This window comes from Daphnia pulicaria, chromosome 11 (genome assembly GCF_021234035.1).
Source record: "Daphnia pulicaria isolate SC F1-1A chromosome 11, SC_F0-13Bv2, whole genome shotgun sequence".
Taxonomy (NCBI): domain Eukaryota; kingdom Metazoa; phylum Arthropoda; class Branchiopoda; order Diplostraca; family Daphniidae; genus Daphnia; species Daphnia pulicaria.
In genome coordinates, this window is record NC_060923.1 from 1,449,315 (window position 1) to 1,467,660 (window position 18,346).

Sequence of the window (18,346 nt, forward strand, 5' to 3'; positions counted from 1 at the left end):
TTTTTATTGCGTAATCCTTTTGTTCTTTGACGACAAACAAGTGTCAAACGAGCGAGTGCTGCGGATGTTAAACAGATGGGCGCAGTACTTGTTGTTTGACGTTTGCCTCCAACGTCGTACGGTTATTCGTAGATACGTCCATGTTTGGCTAATGTTGTTGGACGGACGGTTGTCGAGCCGACCGACACGGGCGGCGATGGAATTAGCCAATACAACTGGCGCCGTCTCTAACATGCCGATACAATCCGCTCTTTTGTATTTCATTTTTTTGTTCCTTTTCTCAATCGATCTTCGTGCAGGAATTCCATCATGACCGGCTCGATCATATTTTGTAGGTAAATGAAGTTATTCAATCAAGACGGCCTGCTGGCGTTGGGGAGCAGCCAGTTGACAACAGTTGAGGAGCACATCTGGCCGCCACACATCGGTTGAATTTAGTCTTGTTGGATATTTCGGGTTGGATGTTGTTTACATATTTTTTCTCTCATTCTTTTAGATTCAAAATATTTTTATCCTTTTTTCATTCTTTCCTTTATCGTTTCGACTCCTTAAACAGACGACAACGGCGATGTATATAGAAAGAAAAAGGAGGAGGAGTCTGGCATCGGGTCGGCAGTCGCAGTTGGTCTCTCGCCTTCGCTGGCAGCAGCAAACACGCACCTCCTTATTTCCACCAACTCCAAGGGGAAAACACAAATTTATTTGTCTCGTGTATTGGCCAACTGTTGCCAATACCGTCCAGTGTCGTTCATCGCAACCGACTCGCCATCAATAGCGCAACAACTGGATTAACAAACGAAATCGACATCACAACCGGAACTGGATCCTTTTTGAGACAACGCCGTTTCCGTCAGCAGGTATCGAACGTCATCTTTTTCTGTTGATTTTGATGTCATTTCTTGTATAAACCAGTTTCAATCAATTTTTACCTGGAGAATTTACCTGGGCGAAATGGTAAAAAGAAAAGTTAAGGTGGATGTTGTTGTTGTGTTTGTGCAGTGCAGCCGATAGAGTGCACACGGGCCATCTTTGGTCATAGCCTTGGACTCTGGTTGCGCGTCTGCCACAAACAAGAGCCAAAAAGATCCGCGCTCCGACCCTCTGCCGCGAACATAAAAGAAGGAGAAAAGAGAAAGTGAAATCCCCCTTCCTTTTTTTTCTCTACAGATTATTACTCGCTAGCGTATAATAATAACACGCGGTAGGCCAATGGAAAATGATGATCGTTTCCAACTCTACCTCGGCTTTAAAATTTCTATGTGTCTGCGCGTTTTTAAGGATGAGATTGCATTAGGTGTACATCTCGCTTTTTTGTTGGTGGTGTTGTGGGTGGGAAGGTTTGCACTTGATGGATGGGTTTCTTTCCCTTTACTATGGGTCAGATTATATAATTGAGCAGGAAGAAAACGTGAAATCCCGCCCTGTTATTTTGTTCGACTCTTTTTCGAACTGAAAATTATCTAGATCGTTCGGGTTTTTTGTGTATGTGCTGTGTGTCTTGTGTTATTGGTTGCAGTTGAGTTCTACACTCGACTGGCGAGGCAACGAGAATGAATCAGGCGCCTTGATGCATCACCTGGTTTAAAATTAGATCGCGTCAGAGCAGCGCGCCGTTTGCTCGGTTGCCCATTACAACACAGTACAGAACTCATCCCTCCCATCGTCCGCTGCTGCGCCGATCCAACTATGAGAATAGAAATCCCGACGTGTTTTTGGGATCTCTTCTGTTTAACCTCGGCGGCTTATTCCCTTCTTTTTTGTTTGGTTTTTGGTTTTGCTTCCACCGCGTTTTCCTTTAGTAGGCTACACAGTGGAGCGGGTTAAAATACCAAAAAAAAAGAATTACTCGTTTGAATGTTGAGATATTTCGCGGCACGGCTTCAGGCTTCCAACCGCCATACATTACGTAGGCGCAGAGGCGTTTCTCGTGACTGGACCAAGGTCGAACGTCTTTTTTTTATTTTTTGGTTCTATTCCATTAAAGGGTTTCTCTTGCATCGTCTGTACAGCAGTTTTTGCTCATTTTGATTTAGTGATCAACTGATAAGGCAGGAACTTGTGATCGGATCTTTTTTGTTTTTTTTTGTTATCTTTTTTCATTTCCTTAAACGGAAGATGGTTGGCACGAGACTCCACTGACAAGGTGAACAAACCAAATGACGAATGGACATCGAGTTGGGTCTCAGCTGATAACTTTTGAACCCGAATCAAGGAATTCCGGCATTGCGTGAAGCGGATCCAATCAATCCGGCGAGGGTCAACTTGATGGGAGGTCCAAGGTCTCGTGTGCAATCAGTCTCGCATGTCCATTTCTTTTTTCCACAAATACAAAGGGGGAGGCATTGATTTCGTGCAGCGTGTATATACGGATTGACGTACGTAACGTATTCCAATCACATCTGGACTTGAGCAAACTCCTTGAAAACCTCCTGAAAAATGGGAAACTACCAAAACAAGATTCCCCAATCTGACGTTTGATTCCATTTTCCCATTTGATTTAAGGTCGGGACACTAATAATAATAAGACGCATTTGGGTTTGTTGTTGGCTCACGTTCGTACTCCTCCTCGCCCGGCCCCACCCGATAAAGGAGGAGGGTCCAACCTTGTTATATTCTCGTTCTATTCACATATACATGTGCATTGATGATGACAGCCTTGAAATGCGATACAGTCAATTGGATTGTGTTGATCTGAGCAGGTTATATTTCTGTGTGTGCAATCCATTAGATAATATTAGAGTCGCTGAGTGGTTGATTGAGAAAGAAAAACTGCGACGTCGATAAAGATGGCCTCGTCTACGGGCGACGTCCACCATCACCAGCAGTTTTCCCAGACGTCGACGACGGTAACGAGAAGCAGCAGCAGCAAGCAGCAGTCTTCTTCCGGGCAACAACAGCACCAGTCGTTGACGAGCAATAATCAAATTGCGGTCGAAGAAAATGTTTCCTCCTTAGAGCCTCACCAGCCACTGTATCCCGTCTCCGAATGGGACACAAAGTTAGGTAGGAACAACTTTGTGTTGACAGAGGCAAATATAGCAAAAAGAAAAAAACAACTTCCTATATACTTCAGCATCACTTTATATTTTTCCGATTGATTTGTTTTGACTAGTTTTTATCTTTTTGGTTTGACTTTGGTTTCATCTTTTTTTTATCTCCCCTTTTTGGATCTTGGCCAATTTCATTTCTCTTCTCAACACTTTCAGATCTTTGGTGGTGGAAAGAATATATACGGAGAATATGTTGTTTGCCTGACGTGCATTTTACCTCATGTAGTTATTGAAACCTTACACTATTATATTGGGTTATTATTTTTTTCTTTTTCTGTATTTCTTTTATACTGTTGGTGTTCTATTCTTGGTCTGGCGTGGTGATTTCCCCCGTTTTTTTTTTGCTGTTGTTGTTTGGTTTGGTCCTATTTACTGTTTGGTTGTGCAGTTCTTCCATCTACTTTTCACCCAACTTCCACCACCACCTTTTATTTCTTTGCAGTGTTTATTGACTTCTCGTAGCCTCATTTCTCTCTATCCTGAATCTCATCTGTTAAAGGAGAGCTACCTATTTTCTATTTCCGTACCGTTTTCAAGGTTTTCTCGTCGTTCAGTTTTGTGTTTGTTGTCGTTGTAATGGGGACATGCTTTTTTCTCTATTTAGATCGGATGCTGGATGAGCTCCAGCGGAGTATTTCACCTCAAAGGAAAACGGTGCCACCCAAGGTAGAAGCAGCTGCAGCCAAAGATTCGCCAGTTTACGCGACTTCCGTCCATCATCAATCGTCCAGCAAATCTGTCAGGACCAGCGGAACGGCTAACCGACACCTAGCGGAACAGGCCGTTGCCCAGACGTCGGTTGCCCGTCGCTTATTTGACACTTCGGCCGTCTCGGAGCAGCAAGCTTCCTCATCCGCCAGAGTTACTAGATCCAAATCGCCAGAGCCATTACATCCGATTGAACCCTACAACGTGAGGATTCAAGTCACTTGTTCGTTATTCATTGATTTTCGTAGTATCATTCCGGAATCTAATTAAAAAATAGGAGGGACCATTTGGAAAGGCGTTGTCCGGAAGTGGCAGTCGTTCGAGTTCGCAGCAGAGGGAGTACCGCGAGTATCATTCGTCCAACAAAACACACGGCGACAGTTCTCTTCTCGTAGGAATGCCCGCAACAGCCGCATCCGAGGATGATGCAGAAGCCTTCCAGGCTACTCCTCCATCCGTTTCCGATGTAATTTAATAGCTCTCATTGCGAGATGATCAAACCAATAATAATTACAAATTGGAAATGATTTCCTATGCAGAGAGCCAAAGCCTGGAGCACTCGAGGAGTGACGTACAGTTTCAAGGAGGAAACGACCAGCAGTAGCAGCAAGAAAGGCGGAGTCTCAAATGTAACTAATGGCAGCGGCGGTGGTGGTGAAGTGGAAACGGTGGTCAAAAAGAGTCAAGTTGTCAAAACGTCAACCACTGGCCACCAAGAGAAAAAACCTTCGGGATCTAGCGGAGATAAGGTTGATTCATCTTTAAACAATGTCGTGGTCGATATCGGCAATCAGATGATCCCTGATTGCATCGATTTATTGTCGAGCAACAAGAAAGACAAAGTCAAGAAATCAGTTCGACTGGCCGAAGGAAATGAAGAAAGAAATGAAGGAAATCAATCGTCGAATCAGAAAGTCACTTCGGGTTCTACTAGCGAATTTTACAGTTACAGCAGTAGCAGTAGCAGTAGCAAAAAGCAAGTGGTGTCTAGTAGTAGCACTAGCAGCACTACGGCTGGGGATTCGATGGTCGATTACAGTCGCATCAATAGCAAACACATGAGTGCCGCTGCTGGAGCCATGACTCAAAAGCAACTCGACAGTCCCGTCTGCAATTTCCCGGTATTTTTTGTTTTCTTTGTTTCTCCAGTTCCGTCATCAGCATCTTGGCATTTTTATTTCGCTAGGATCACAAAGACTTTCCAAAGTACAATATTAGGATTATTCCCGAATCTGCAGGGTTATTGTGCAATGTCTCGTCGCATCCACAGCCCATGTGTAATTTAGGTAATTTTTTTTTTGTTATTATTATAATGGTAATTTTGCTCATATGTATATTTAATTGTCATTCGCAGAGCGGCACCCCAATTTCCCTCTATACGCCGCATCACCTCCGTGTCCAGCAGGATCACAGGCGACGAACCCCGTTTGCAATATCAAAGTTCATCCGGCCATTTTATGCAACTATCCCCATCATCCGGATTACCCCAATTTTGCCACTGGCTGCCCCCCGGCGGACAAAGAGTCGATCTGCAACGTTCCCTCGCATCCGGAATTGTTGTGCAACTTGCCCAAACACAGCGATTATCCGAAACACGCGTCCCGCTGTCCTCCGCCCGAGATCGAACCCATCTGCAATATTGACCTCCCGAAGGGGCATCCGCGCGTCATTTGCAATTTCATCCGACATCCGCACTATCCGAAATATTGCAACCCCAAGGCAACCGGACAACAACCCAACACTGTCTGCAACGTACCCGGACATGTGCTGGATAAATGTAACATCCCCGAACATCCGGATTTTCCGGACTTCAAGGCGAACAAACCGCCAGTGCAAGTCGAAGGAAATATTAACACTCCCACACCAAATGAAGATTTACCATTGTGCACTGTTCCTGGACATCCCATGCTGCTCTGCAATGTTAGTGTACATCCAGATTATCCAAAGTTTACTCATCCGGAATTGCCTGAATTCTCTGAGGCTGTTGCTGGATTGGTCTGCACAATCCCTAGCCATCCGCACGACCCGATCCCACTGCCATCAAAATGTAACATGTAAGTTGAAGTTGCTGATTGAATTGAATTAGGAAATGGCAATTAACTTTTCAACCTTATTCATTTTTCAGACCTGGACATCCAGGATATCCAGATTATATGTCACTGACTGAACCTCAAACTGAGCCGTTCTGTGACGTTCCCGGTCATCCCTTTGGATTGTGCAACATCCAGACGCATCCGCAATATCCGGAATTGATGGGCCCAGAGGATCGAGACGCCGCTCCTTATTGTTTCATCCCTTCACATCCTGAACTGCTCTGTTCAATTGAAACCCACCCTGACTACCCAGGCTACACGACTGAAGGTGAAGTGCCACCTGTGCCGATATGCAACGTTCCCCGACACCCGCCCATACCCACCGTGGAGGTCCAAATCCCTTCACCAACACCATCGCCTCTGACTGCCCGGTCACCTTCACCTCCAGTTCCAGATCCTGGGCCCATCATTTGCAACGTTCATTACCATGACGATTACCCTACGCTTATGGGCGACAGCAGCCCGCTGTCGCTGCCTATATGTACGGTTCCTGGACACCCTGCTCTACTGTGCAATGTTCCGAAACATCCCAATTTTCCAGATCATGTCGGTGAAATTGGACTGAATTCGCCTCCACAATGCAACATACCCGGACACCCTCAGCTTTTATGCAATTTACCTTTTCATCCAGGTATTTGTTTTAAAATAATAAATGTTTGGCTGTCAAGGAATTATATTTATTTATTTTTATTAGATTATCCTCGATTGGCTGGTGATTGCCCTGCGGAGCCTTACTGCAATTTACCAACTCACCCATTGACCAACAAACCGAAACTTTACCAGTCGGGAACTGGCTCACCTCTGCCCAACAGAAAACTTGGAACACCTGATCCTGGGCTTCAAGCTCCGCCCAAAAAGTTAGACGACCTTATGGCCACTTTTAATGGCGATCCTACTCGGGTAAGCTGAACATTATTTATTACAAAAATCCTATTCATCTCATAACAGAATAATTTCTTTGTAGCCGTTGACTTCGACTCCGCGTGGGGATCCACAAACGATTGTGTTTTCTCCCTCTCCAACTGTGCAACTTCCCCTAAAGGCCGACGAACCGGAAGTCAAAGAAGGAGAAAACGAGCCTTTAATAGTAAAAGAAACACCGAAAAGACCAGCAACGAAAGGCACCAGTGGACCACCCGTTTATTATCCACCTGATCACAAAATGTTCACGAAGAAGGATGTTCCAATTTTGGTAATTAATCCGCTCAATCCGCCCATGCGATACCGTTGATTAATTTTAAAAAAATTATTCTGCAAACAGTCGCGTACCTTGGAAAAGAAATCGAAGAAAATGGGAGGCAGATCAAAAGGAAAGATGAAATTCGCCGCCAAACATTCGGCCAAAGCGTCCGAATCCGAGTCGAGTGCCAAAGGCGGGTACGGTGGCGCTGCTGTAATCCCCATTTGCCTTCCTGTCTGCTGTGCCATGCCTTGCGTCATCATGTAAAGATTGGAAGACAAGGAAAATACGCGCAAACAATCTAACACAAAATATTTCACGATAGAAGATTTCTCGTTCATCGATTTTGTTTTTTCTAATTCATGCGATCGTTTGTTTTGCACAAAATCTGACGTAATAATTATAACGCAAGTATCATATACGCCCGGTGGATGACGGCTTATCTAATAAGCTTCAGTAGCATTCGATTTGAATTATTGGAAGATTTCCAAATCTTTTGCTTGCATCTTCTGCGTCAATTTCAATTACAAATGAAACTGCCATGAACTTATGCTGCCTTGCTTTCAAATGGAGGTGACCTTTGCTTATGTAATAGATGCGATTAGAGTTTTGTGATGATGGTGCCAATCATGTTGCAGTAAACAAACAAAAAATCAAATAATAACGTGTCGATTGGCCTAGTCTTTCTGCTACAATTCAATTATCAAATAATCCATGCCAAACAATTACTCTTTATAATAATAGTTTCGTATTTTTTCCTTCTTTCCTTGCCCTCTCGGTTTGGGATAGGGAGGTTAGCTCATCACCAATGACAATTTTTGCGTGCATCCCCAATTAGACCATCCACTACCATCGAGTATCACGAAATTATTAAAAATACAGTTTTCTGTCAACATAACCTGCGTCTTTATTCTTTTCTCGAAATTTGTATTTGTGTTCCAACACGCAAGATAGATGTCTAAATCAGTTATTACCACCAGATGGATGGATCTGCACGGGAAAAGTCTGGAGGCGTGCTCCGCTTTTCTTCTAATTCAACCAGATGAGTTGTTCCAGCTCATCAATTCATTTTTCCTATAGAATCAATAAATCTGGTGATCGAATAACAGTGTCTTTACGATGGGAATTGGCCTGCGAGTTGCGTCTTTTTATTGCGTGGATGCAAACCCAAATGAATAATTCTCATTTTGCCACCGAGGATTTCTACCTCAATGTTACCCAGTGCATCGATCGTCACCGACGAGCCGAATGGAATCAACAGCGCCGTTGACTATTCCGAGCTAGTCCAGTTTTATTTCACTCTGGTTTAATTACACTATGTACGTATGTCAAAACAGACTTACGAGATTGAATGACTTAATTTGTTTCCAACGACCGGAACTGGCATAATATAATCAAGTAAGTCAACGAGGTACCGATCAACTGCGACAAATTCAAATTTTGACGATTATGATTTCTTTTACACAACTTTTTGAATATCATGTAATACCTTCGGGATCAGAGACAAATTCAAGTCGCCGAATTCCATAACCGAAACACGAGGAAGGAAAAGTGACATTTCGGTCGTCAAAACGTTTACCTGTTAAAAAATCTGCTGTTCCATTGATCCATATACAACAAACAAAACATTTATTACGTCATACCTGTTCTTGGAGATGAGAGTCGCATAGATTTACTTGCTTTAGCAGCTTTCCCAAGTTGATTGCCTTAAAAAAAAGAATTCAAATTATTTACCCGCATATGTGCATAAGGACATACGGTGTACCTCTCGACGGATGTAATTCGGAACTCCGGTGATGATTAGAAAATGTAAAAGATGCTGGGCCACTTGGACACTGCTCATGGTCAGCATGGCCCAGCTAGAATACGTCAATGTCGAATTAAAGTAAACTTCATCAGCAATGTAAAACAGAGAGGCGATGAAGCCGACAAAGATATAAGACACCCAAATGAGAAGAACAGGGCCGAAACAATCGTTGATTCCGTCCACAGTGTCGATTAACAATATGTGAAGTTTTTTCCATTTTATTATCATAAGATGAAAACCTTCTAACGAAGGTTCATCATTGCTTCTGGTATTAATAGTCAGAAAATTCTTGCTAATTAGTTCTTGGCCAAAGCTGCGGAATCCCATGACCACCGTCCAACCAATCAAAGTAAACAGCAACAGACCAAACAACGCATAAAATAGAAATAAGTTCATAAAGCAGCAGACAAATAATTTGTGGAGCAGTTGTTCATCATTTTTCAGTTCCACGCTGCCAAGAGCCATGCCTACGTATATCGATACTTCCTAACAAGGAAAACATACACTTTGAGCGTCTTTATTTAACTGTACAAATGTTATTGAATATACCGAGAAACTAATGAAAAGACCAGCGATTGTGATGCGACGGATCGTCTTGCTCAAGTCTTGATACTGTTGCAATATCAGCAGGACATTGTCGCAGAGCAGTTTCCATTTCGGTTGAAGAGAAAGAACGAACAGGCAGGTGTGCACTCCAATAACGAGGGAATCATAGTTGACGAAGTCCATGATTAAATTCCACGACATCGTAGTGGATTTTGTGATCATCAAAAAATCCCCATCAGCTGACGATAGAAACACAGTTTCGTTTTGATCTCCAGCGATCTGATTTTTCGCCTGAATCGCAGTGTAAATATTACAGACTCCATTCGACAATAGCAAAAACAGCCCGAACGACAATGAAAAGTAACGATAAGACTTTGACGATCCGTTCAGGATTGCAGGATCGAGTTCGACACCCAAGAATCGCAGACAGACGACCAACGGTTGGAATGGCAACAGGATCTGTTGTGCTGTGTCAACAGGATCGCCATTATTCAATTCAACAGTCCAAGCCGGAAAACCAGGAGGTAAAGATTCGTCCGTCCTAACCGACGCCATGGCTCTTCATCCACTGAATGTTTATGGCATAGTTTATACTTTATAGAACACGCACAAAATGTCCATTTTTATTCGATTTACTCTGGAAATTGTTTCTTTTCCCTTTTGACGGACGAATCGCTTATTGAAATGTTTTGGTGTACGTCCTGTATCAATGCTAATAATTAATTCAAATGTGCTGGATGCACTTTGAGTAATTGGTTTATATTATCAGCATGGAGTGACATTTTCGGATATTCATAATTTATCTTAGCAATAAACGAGACTGTAATATCCATGTTGCTCATAACAATTAATCTCATTACTAGCACATGCTAATGGATTGCCTTGGCCATTGTGATCAGCCGTTATTCAGAACAATCAGCAATAATTGAAACAGAAATGACATTTTTATGAAATGGGTCTAAAAAGGGAGTCTTCAAATTGTGAGATGGATCAATTTCTGCTGACGAGCTATGCCCATGAGTTATTGTTACTGCTCCGACGATTGGAACTGACACAATATTATAAAATAAGTCAAAGAAGTGCCGATCACCTGTAATGAATTTGAATTGGAAGGGTTGTTTTTTTAAGTATACATAGCAATCTTCGTTTCAAGCGAAAAATCCAAGTCTCCGTATTCCATGGCTGTGATGCGTGGCAGCGATAGGAAAATTTCGGTCGTCAACATGCTTACCTTTTTTTGTTTAAGAAATAACAAAATAGTAGTTAGGATATTAGTTTGTTGTTCTACATAATCTGATTTCAGCAAATAAAACAATCGCGCAAGCGCATTCCCAATTAAGAGCAATTACCTGGTCTTGGAGATGGTAGAAATCGTTTGGATTCACTTTCTGTAATAACTTCCCATTTGCAGCCGCCTAAAATAAGAAAAAAAAAATTAATTTGAATTACAAAATATTTAAATTAATGTCAAACCTCGTGCCAGATGCGACTCGAAATTCCGGTGATAAAGAGCAAATGAAAATAAGATGCTGGGCAAAGAGACAAAAGTTCATGATCAGCAAAACCCTGGAAGAACTCAATGATCCAGTGTTGAAATGGATTCCATCGAGAATATAAAACGGAGTGGCGATGAAACCGACAAAGGTGTGAGCCACCCAAATGAGTAGAACAGGACCAAGACAACCGTTGATTTCGTCCACAGTGTCGATTAACAAAACGTGAAGTCGTTTCCAATTGGCCAACATTTCAATCAGTTCCCCTTTTTCAGCCAAAGAGACCGTTTCCGGACACCCGTTATTGTTAAAGGTGGTCAGCAGACAGTTGCTGAATAGTTCCTGGTGGAGACTGCGGAATCCCAGCGTCACTGTCCATCCGATGATGGCGAATAACAGCAAACCGCAAGTCGCGTAAACGTAGGAAAAGTTGGCGATTGGACGGAAATAAAATTCTAATGTCAATCCTTCGTTAAAATCAATGAGAACTAGGGAACAGCTGATGAATCCTAACGTTTCCTGTCGCAAAAACAATTGAACTTGTATAATGGTTGCGTAATCACAATTAAATTTGTTTCGTGGACTACCAAACAAGCGATCAGAAGGCCGGCGATTGTGACACGACGAATGGACTTCCTTATGTCTTTGAACTCGTTGCGATGTTGTAATATCTGCTGGACATTGTCCCAGAGAAATTTCCATTCTTTTTGTCGAGAAAAGAATAAAAGAGAAGCATGAACGCCGACGAAAAGGACACCGTAATTGACGTTAATCAACGATAAGGTTCCAAAACAAAACGGAGGGTACCGTCGAATTGTTTTCGACTGACGAAGAATTGGTAGGCGTGTCCATGGTGTAAATTTGGACAAAGAAATTGTGCTCACTCACCGCCGTAAAGATGGTAAAGAACGCATTCAACAGTAGGAAACACAGTCCGAGTAACAGGTAACGAAAACACTTGGATGATTTGTTCAGGAGTGCAGGATCGAATTCGACGCCCAAGAAACGCAGACAGACGACCAACGGTTGAAATGGTAACGGATTTTTGTATCCTTCGTCAACGGGATCGTCGTTATTTCTTACAACGAAGCAATCCCGAATATTCGGAGGTAAATGTTTCTCCGTCCTAACTGACGCCATCGTCCTCATCAACTGAATGCAGAAATCATTTTGTTAGTCTGGTTCTGGTATAGCAAATGTCGTGAATGGATTACCTTTGACAATATTATAATACTGCTGTTAATTTATTCACGGGGAATAAATTGAACGAGCAGTCGCTTACGAAACAATTTCCCGCGTTTGTTTGCTTGGGTCTCATCCTGACGTGGATCCACTTTAGATGAATACGTCAATGCATTTCAGTCGTAAGGAATTTAACATTTAACTGGAATTTATTTGAGGATAAAGACAGTATAGATAATGAGAACGTATTAGGTATAAGAATTATCGAACCTTCCGTTGTCTTGACTCAGTGAATATTTCACGTGATAAACCAATCAATCACGTCAATCACAAATTATTGATAATACACCGACGGTACAAAATATCGAAAAATTGTTGCTGTAATATATTAGAGGTGGGGAATAATGTAGTTTTGTAGCGGCTTGTGACGAAAAGGAGGATAAAAAATTACTAAACTTTGTCAAAGGTCGTTCAGGACAGCACGGAATTGAGTTTCACTGAAATGGCAACAGGATGGCCATTATTCAATTCATCAATCATCAGTCCAAGCCAAAAAATTAGAAGGTAAAGATTTGTCCGTCCTAGTCGACGCCATGACTCTTCATCAACTGGATCACTCTAACTCTAACCTGTGCACTAAATAAAGTGATGTAAGCAATCGATTGTTTGTGTAATTTATTAGTTGGTTAACTTTTACTTGGCGGTGAGTGGGACCTTTTGAATGATGACGAGTTCCGCATTAGCCCTCATTACCAATTAATTGTCCTAGTAGTCGTTTGCATAATTGGGAATGTGGAATGCAGAAACACTTTTGCAAATCGCGTCTTGTTTCGAAAGGCGACATATTTGGACAACTGAACTAATAGATAAACCCGCAACATTTATTAAGAATTAAAAAAATTAATTGAAGAAATGTGATTACGAATTAATTCTATATTAAAATGACAGCGATGAGAAATTAAAAGTCGGGTACTACAATATCAGATCAGTTATAATTGATGAAAATCCTGTGACTACCGACGTCAACTAAGAAATCACAATTTCTAGTAATCTACTCAATCGCTGACCAGCAAGGGAAAAAGAGGAAAAGTCGTCACTGGCAAAACCTTTTGGAATTTGAGAATTTAATTTGAACTAAACCTTAAATCCTTAATGAAAAAGACTATTTCTATTCTTGTTATTCTTGTTATTGGACTACAGCGACACCTAGTGGGATTTTGGGACCTTTCTCGACAGTAATGTGAAGCCGCTTCGATACACTTGGCCTCAGCTGACTAATCAAATGACACCGATAATAATAAGCAACGATACTGAAAACATAGTTACACTCGAGGCGTAACCGCCATGATGGACGCAGGGTCTGCTGGGGAACGTAGATTCGTTTCTACGGGTAGCGGCGGGTAAGCGGCCAATCGATCCGGGGAACGGAAGAAAATAACAGCAACGCACCGCCACGTCACGATCAAGTCTTTATTCAAGCGTTCACACACGACACATACACGCAGCGGCTACCAGTAAGATACTTCACACTGCCGGAGCAACACCCGAGCAGAGGTTTCAACCCCGACAGCAAGAATAAGACTGGTTCATCGTATCGCAGAGGCAAATATTTATATGAACGTAACAAGGTCAAGTAAGGTAGAAATCTCGGTGGGTTTAAGGTGTGAAGAAGGGTAAACTTGGATTTTCAAGGTTTTACAAGGTTAACCTTCGGTTGAAGGCCGTGGGAATTTGGATCGCTCTTGCTCCGTTTATTGGGAATCAGCGGATTCTCACATAACTATCCGTCATGTTAGATTGCGTCCCGCAATCGCTATCGACACGTCCTCCTTTTCTCTGCTTACCGATTCGATTACTTTTTTCTTACCCATATAGTAGAACTTTTTTTTTCCAGGTACCCATTAGGTTACGTTCGATATGGCATAAGATTGTAATAGTGGGGCTCGCCCTTGAACCGTCCGCAGTGGTTGAAAAGTTATCGAGGGTTTTTTTTTTTTTTCGTTACGTGCCCGTTTTTCCCTTACGGCCAAAGAGGGAGGTTTAGCAGGGATCCGAGAAGCGTAAAAAAGAGAGAGAGTGAGAGAGGGAGGGAGAGAGAGAGAGAAAAAAGACATAAACTTCATCGTCATTACGTCATTGGTATGTGCACAACAAAAATTAAACATGTGAAATCATTTGAGCATGTGGGTAGATTTTTTTTTTTTTTTTTTTTTTTTTTTTTTTTTTTCATTATGTTGTTCGGTTCGCAAAGGCAAATCAGGCAATCGCCACTGCAGTTAACGATGCCCAATTCCCCCTGTTACTTCGCAACATGATTCGCAGCCTTTCATTGATTTAGCAATAGCGCAGCTTGTTTTTTCCGTGCCTCCTGATCGGTCACCGCCGTACTGTTGGCCGACACAGTCAACAGCGGCCGATCCGTCGGCGGAGCCCCTGATGGAATGTTGATTATGTTGATTGGGGAATTTGCTGGCTGGCTGCTGACGGTGTTTAATCCTATTTCGACGTCTTCACGTCTGAGGGCACTAGTTGCTACTTTAAATGGGTTACAATATTGAAATACAGACAAACACGGTATGAATCTGGTAATCATGGAGCCTAATCCGCAGAACCTGAAGACGACGGCTAGAAGTAGTCCAATTCCCGAAATTGATCCGAAATTTTTAATCCAACTTCCCATTCTGGATAAGAATGATATGTGGGGTGCGTCGTGGCGACTTAGCAGCACATTACTAACGTGCCGATTGCTCGTGAAATCAGCGGAATGTTGTTCTTGAACGGCTGCCAATATATCTGCCATTGCGGCCGCGGGACTCATAGGGTTAACCTTCAGAGCCGGGTGCATGTGTAAAAGGTTTCCCAGCGACGCATCGACTTCATATGGCATTGTGCCAATCAATTTGTCCCCTTGCACGAGGACTGATGGCAGCATCGGGACCCAGGTCCCGTTTTTGAACGTATGCGATCTTCCGTTAAAATTCACGAAGTCGAAATGCCAATAGCATTCGGAGTAATCCGTGAGCTCCCATCCTTCCACACTAATAGTGAAATTTTCGTGCCGAGGTTGTGGGCCGCAGTTGGTGATTTCCGTCGTGAACGTAATGTTTTTTGGGTTGCACTGTAGAACGGCTACATCTTTTCCCACCGGAAGGAGTTTATAACACTTAGGCAGATTAAGATAGCTTGCCGCTATCCATCCGTTGTATTGCGCAGTTGCGATCGCGTTGCGATGAGTTATTTCACGCAGCTTGCACTGTAATTCCCGCACTTCTTTTGCGACACTATTGGACATTTCTACTGCGAAGTCCCGCATGTATTGTGCGTGCGCCGCCGAGTCAATTTCGGCGCGGAGCACAGAAGAAACGTTTTCGAATTCCATTTCTGACTTAACTGCACGGGTAGAGTTATGAATTGGGTACCAGGTTGTCACAACACGGTCCATTCCCATCACTGCTTTAGCTTTAGACATATTAGCGGGAATACCGCACACTCTGACGTCCACGTTCTTCACCATAAAATCCATCTGTTTTCGGGAGTCGCGCAGTCGCAAAACGTCTGGAGTTGTGGTATTGTATAGTAGTCCGAGCCCCTCTTCCACTAGCCTGGCCTTACACTTGCCCAATTCCCTCAGGGAGTTATCCCAAACTATTGTCACGAGGTTATGGGATAGTGAACCATTGGCCGATCCCGAAATATCTCCTAACGGCGAACTGATGATACAGTCGGTGCATTCCGTTTCCAGAATCACTTCCTCCAGGCGACAGTTGATTATGGAATCGGTGTTGGTTCGTAACCAACTACCTTGAACATGGGCCGATTTTTCTAAGGCCCACTTGTTAGAGCCGAGGTTGTCCATCGGCGCTCCGTTGCAGAGGCGTGAGTCTCTCATTTGTCGGCACTGGGCGCTGGACACTTCCAAGGGCGTGCGGCTTTCAGTTACGGAATCCCATTGCAGAAAGTCACGATATACTGTTTTCGACATCCGCCACATGCTACACGTGTGCCCGATGAATCGCTGAAGGACCGGAAGGGTGGTTATTACTTTATACATCACAGGAGTTGGTGATCCTGGCTTGACGAGGTGTTTGCAGTCCTCGTTGTCGAATTTAACGAAGCCCTTTCTTGCCGCCTGGCTGCAGTCGCAAACGGTCGTTTCGAACGCACTAACGGTTCCGAGCGTGAAAGCTGCAAGGAAGATTATAATTCTAGAAAGGACAAAAAGAAAAATTTATATATATACACCAAAAGTTCTTGTTTTTTTTTTTTTTTTTGTTTTTTTTGTTAAAATTCTCGCTGTCGAATTTTTGACCATGGTCGCAATCCGGCTGGGCGGTCTGGCTTGGGACCAGGGGGCTCCGTTGGCTCTCTCCTTTTTCTTCGGGGAGGAGCTACGGGAAACCCGTAGAATGGTTCCGTGATATCTGTTAACCCCGTCTCTTCCGTAGCCGGGATTGCACGCTGAGCGTCAGGTTCAACGTTCGCTCCTTTTTCATCGTCATTTCCCTCGGTCCCTAGATCCTCCGGTATTGCCAACGTGTCCTCCAGGTTGCCATTATTAATTCGCACATCTTCAAAATGTGGGACCGGGTCGTCCTTCCATACCATCGATTCCAAGAGAGGCTTAATTCTATTGGAATGGTATAATTTTGAGGCGCCCCCGGTTGTTGCCTGTATCTCCACCGTCCGATTATTGTGAACCTTGGTTACCCGATATGGGCCTCGGAAGCGGGGATACAGTTTTTTGCTTATACCAGGCTTTACTGCACGGACGTCTAACAGCACCTTGTCTCCGACTTGATATTCGAAATCCTTTGCTCGCTTGTCGTATTGTTTCTTTTGCTGACGCATTGCTTTCTCTAAATTCTGCTTGACCAGTTGGAATGCGTCAAAAAGACGTTTCATTGTCAAACTTTTGTAGTCTTGTGGTGTTACGAGTTCTTTGGAATACGGCGTTAGAAACATGTCGATCGGCATCACTGCCTCACGACCGTGATTAAGAAAGTATGGTGTTTCCTGAGTAGACGAATTCACGCTGTGACGATATGCAAACGCAACATGCCCCAACATTTCTTCCCAGTCATCGTACCCATCCTCGGTGTATTTCCTTAACATTTCCATCATTGTTCTATTGAATCTCTCCGTGAGACCGTTCGACTGCGGGTGGTAGGAAGTGGTGGTACAATGCTTTATTCTCAGGGCTTCACATAGATGTTTAAAAAGTGCCGACGTAAAGTTGGTACCACGGTCCGTGACAATGACCCGAGGGGGGCCGTGATAATTTATAATTCTTTCAACTAGCGCTTTACACGTAGACAACGCTGTTTGGTTCGGAAGCGCAACTACTTCCACCCATTTAGTAAAATAGTCGGTTATTACGAGTATGTAGCTATTCCCTTCCGTTGACCTAGGGCTAAGTGGGCCCAAGAAATCAAGGCCTAGCCTTTCGAAAGGTCCCGCAGCGGGCTGGAGAGAAAACAGTGTTGCCCGATTCTTTGATTTTCTTTGTTTATCACAAACTTCACATTTCTCACAATATGTTTTAACATCATCCAACATGGAGGGCCAATAATACTTGTCTCTTAGTTTTTGGCAAGTTCTACGATACGCCAGATGGCCTGATAGCGGAGAATTGTGGTACTCTTCCACGAGAGCTTTCCTTAAGGTGAGCGGGACCACAACCTGCTTCTGCGGAAATGGTCTTCGTTTCTCAGATATCGGTGCCTGTAGTCTGCATAAAATATTATTCTCTATGAAAAACACGTCTATTTCCTTCGCCCAAATCGGCATGATCCTATGATTCTCGTCCCATAATATTCTATCTTCCATATACGATCTAATATCCTGGCATAACGGATCCGTATGTTGCTCCCGAATTATATCGTCCGCGGTTTCTGGTTGGATCTGGACCGATGCAATAGGGATACGGGATAGGCAGTCTGCGTTCTCATTCACCCTACCAGGCCTATACTGTACGGTGTATTTTAAATTCCCTAGCATTATTGCCCAACGGCCTAGTCTTCCAGTTTCATCCTTGAACGTCTGTAGCCATTGCAATGGCCTATGGTCACTTATAATCGTGAACGGTTCATCCTGCAGATAATATTTAAATCTTTTTATGCCGAAGATCAGGGCAGCCGCCTCTTTCTCTATCGTTGAATACTTTTGTTCTGTTTTGTTGAGATGTCTACTAGCATAAGCGATCGGCCTATCCTTTCCGTTAACATCTATTTGAGATAGAATGGCACCCAATCCGTAGTCACTGGCGTCAGTGAATATAACAAAATGCT

At 43.3% G+C, this 18,346-nt stretch overlaps 2 protein-coding genes across 3 annotated transcripts; one reads left to right on the forward strand and one right to left on the reverse strand.

The window, feature by feature from the left end:
• Positions 1-603: 603 nt before the first annotated feature.
• LOC124315121 (proteoglycan 4-like) lies at positions 604-7,929 on the forward strand. Of its 2 annotated transcripts, XM_046780552.1 has the most exons (11): positions 604-857; positions 2,729-3,003; positions 3,655-3,962; positions 4,036-4,224; positions 4,298-4,879; positions 4,945-5,044; positions 5,113-5,812; positions 5,884-6,482; positions 6,546-6,751; positions 6,816-7,043; positions 7,113-7,929. In XM_046780552.1, exons 2-11 carry the CDS (start codon positions 2,787-2,789, stop codon positions 7,296-7,298), a joined length of 3,315 nt encoding a protein of 1,104 aa, XP_046636508.1. In that variant the 5' UTR covers positions 604-857; positions 2,729-2,786; the 3' UTR covers positions 7,299-7,929. The 2 variants fall into 2 exon arrangements, with proteins under 2 accessions (XP_046636508.1, XP_046636509.1); XM_046780553.1 differs by lacking the exon at positions 2,729-3,003 and having other exon boundaries at positions 604-852; positions 3,653-3,962.
• Positions 7,930-10,534: 2,605 nt separating this feature from the next.
• On the reverse strand, positions 10,535-12,017 carry LOC124316000. The gene is made up of 5 exons (XM_046781734.1): positions 11,834-12,017; positions 11,465-11,760; positions 10,858-11,396; positions 10,734-10,799; positions 10,535-10,615 (listed from the first exon to the last, which is right to left on the reverse strand). The coding sequence occupies exons 1-4, from the start codon at positions 12,015-12,017 to the stop codon at positions 10,766-10,768; spliced, it is 1,053 nt and encodes a 350-aa protein (XP_046637690.1). The 3' UTR covers positions 10,535-10,615; positions 10,734-10,765.
• Positions 12,018-18,346: the final 6,329 nt, after the last annotated feature.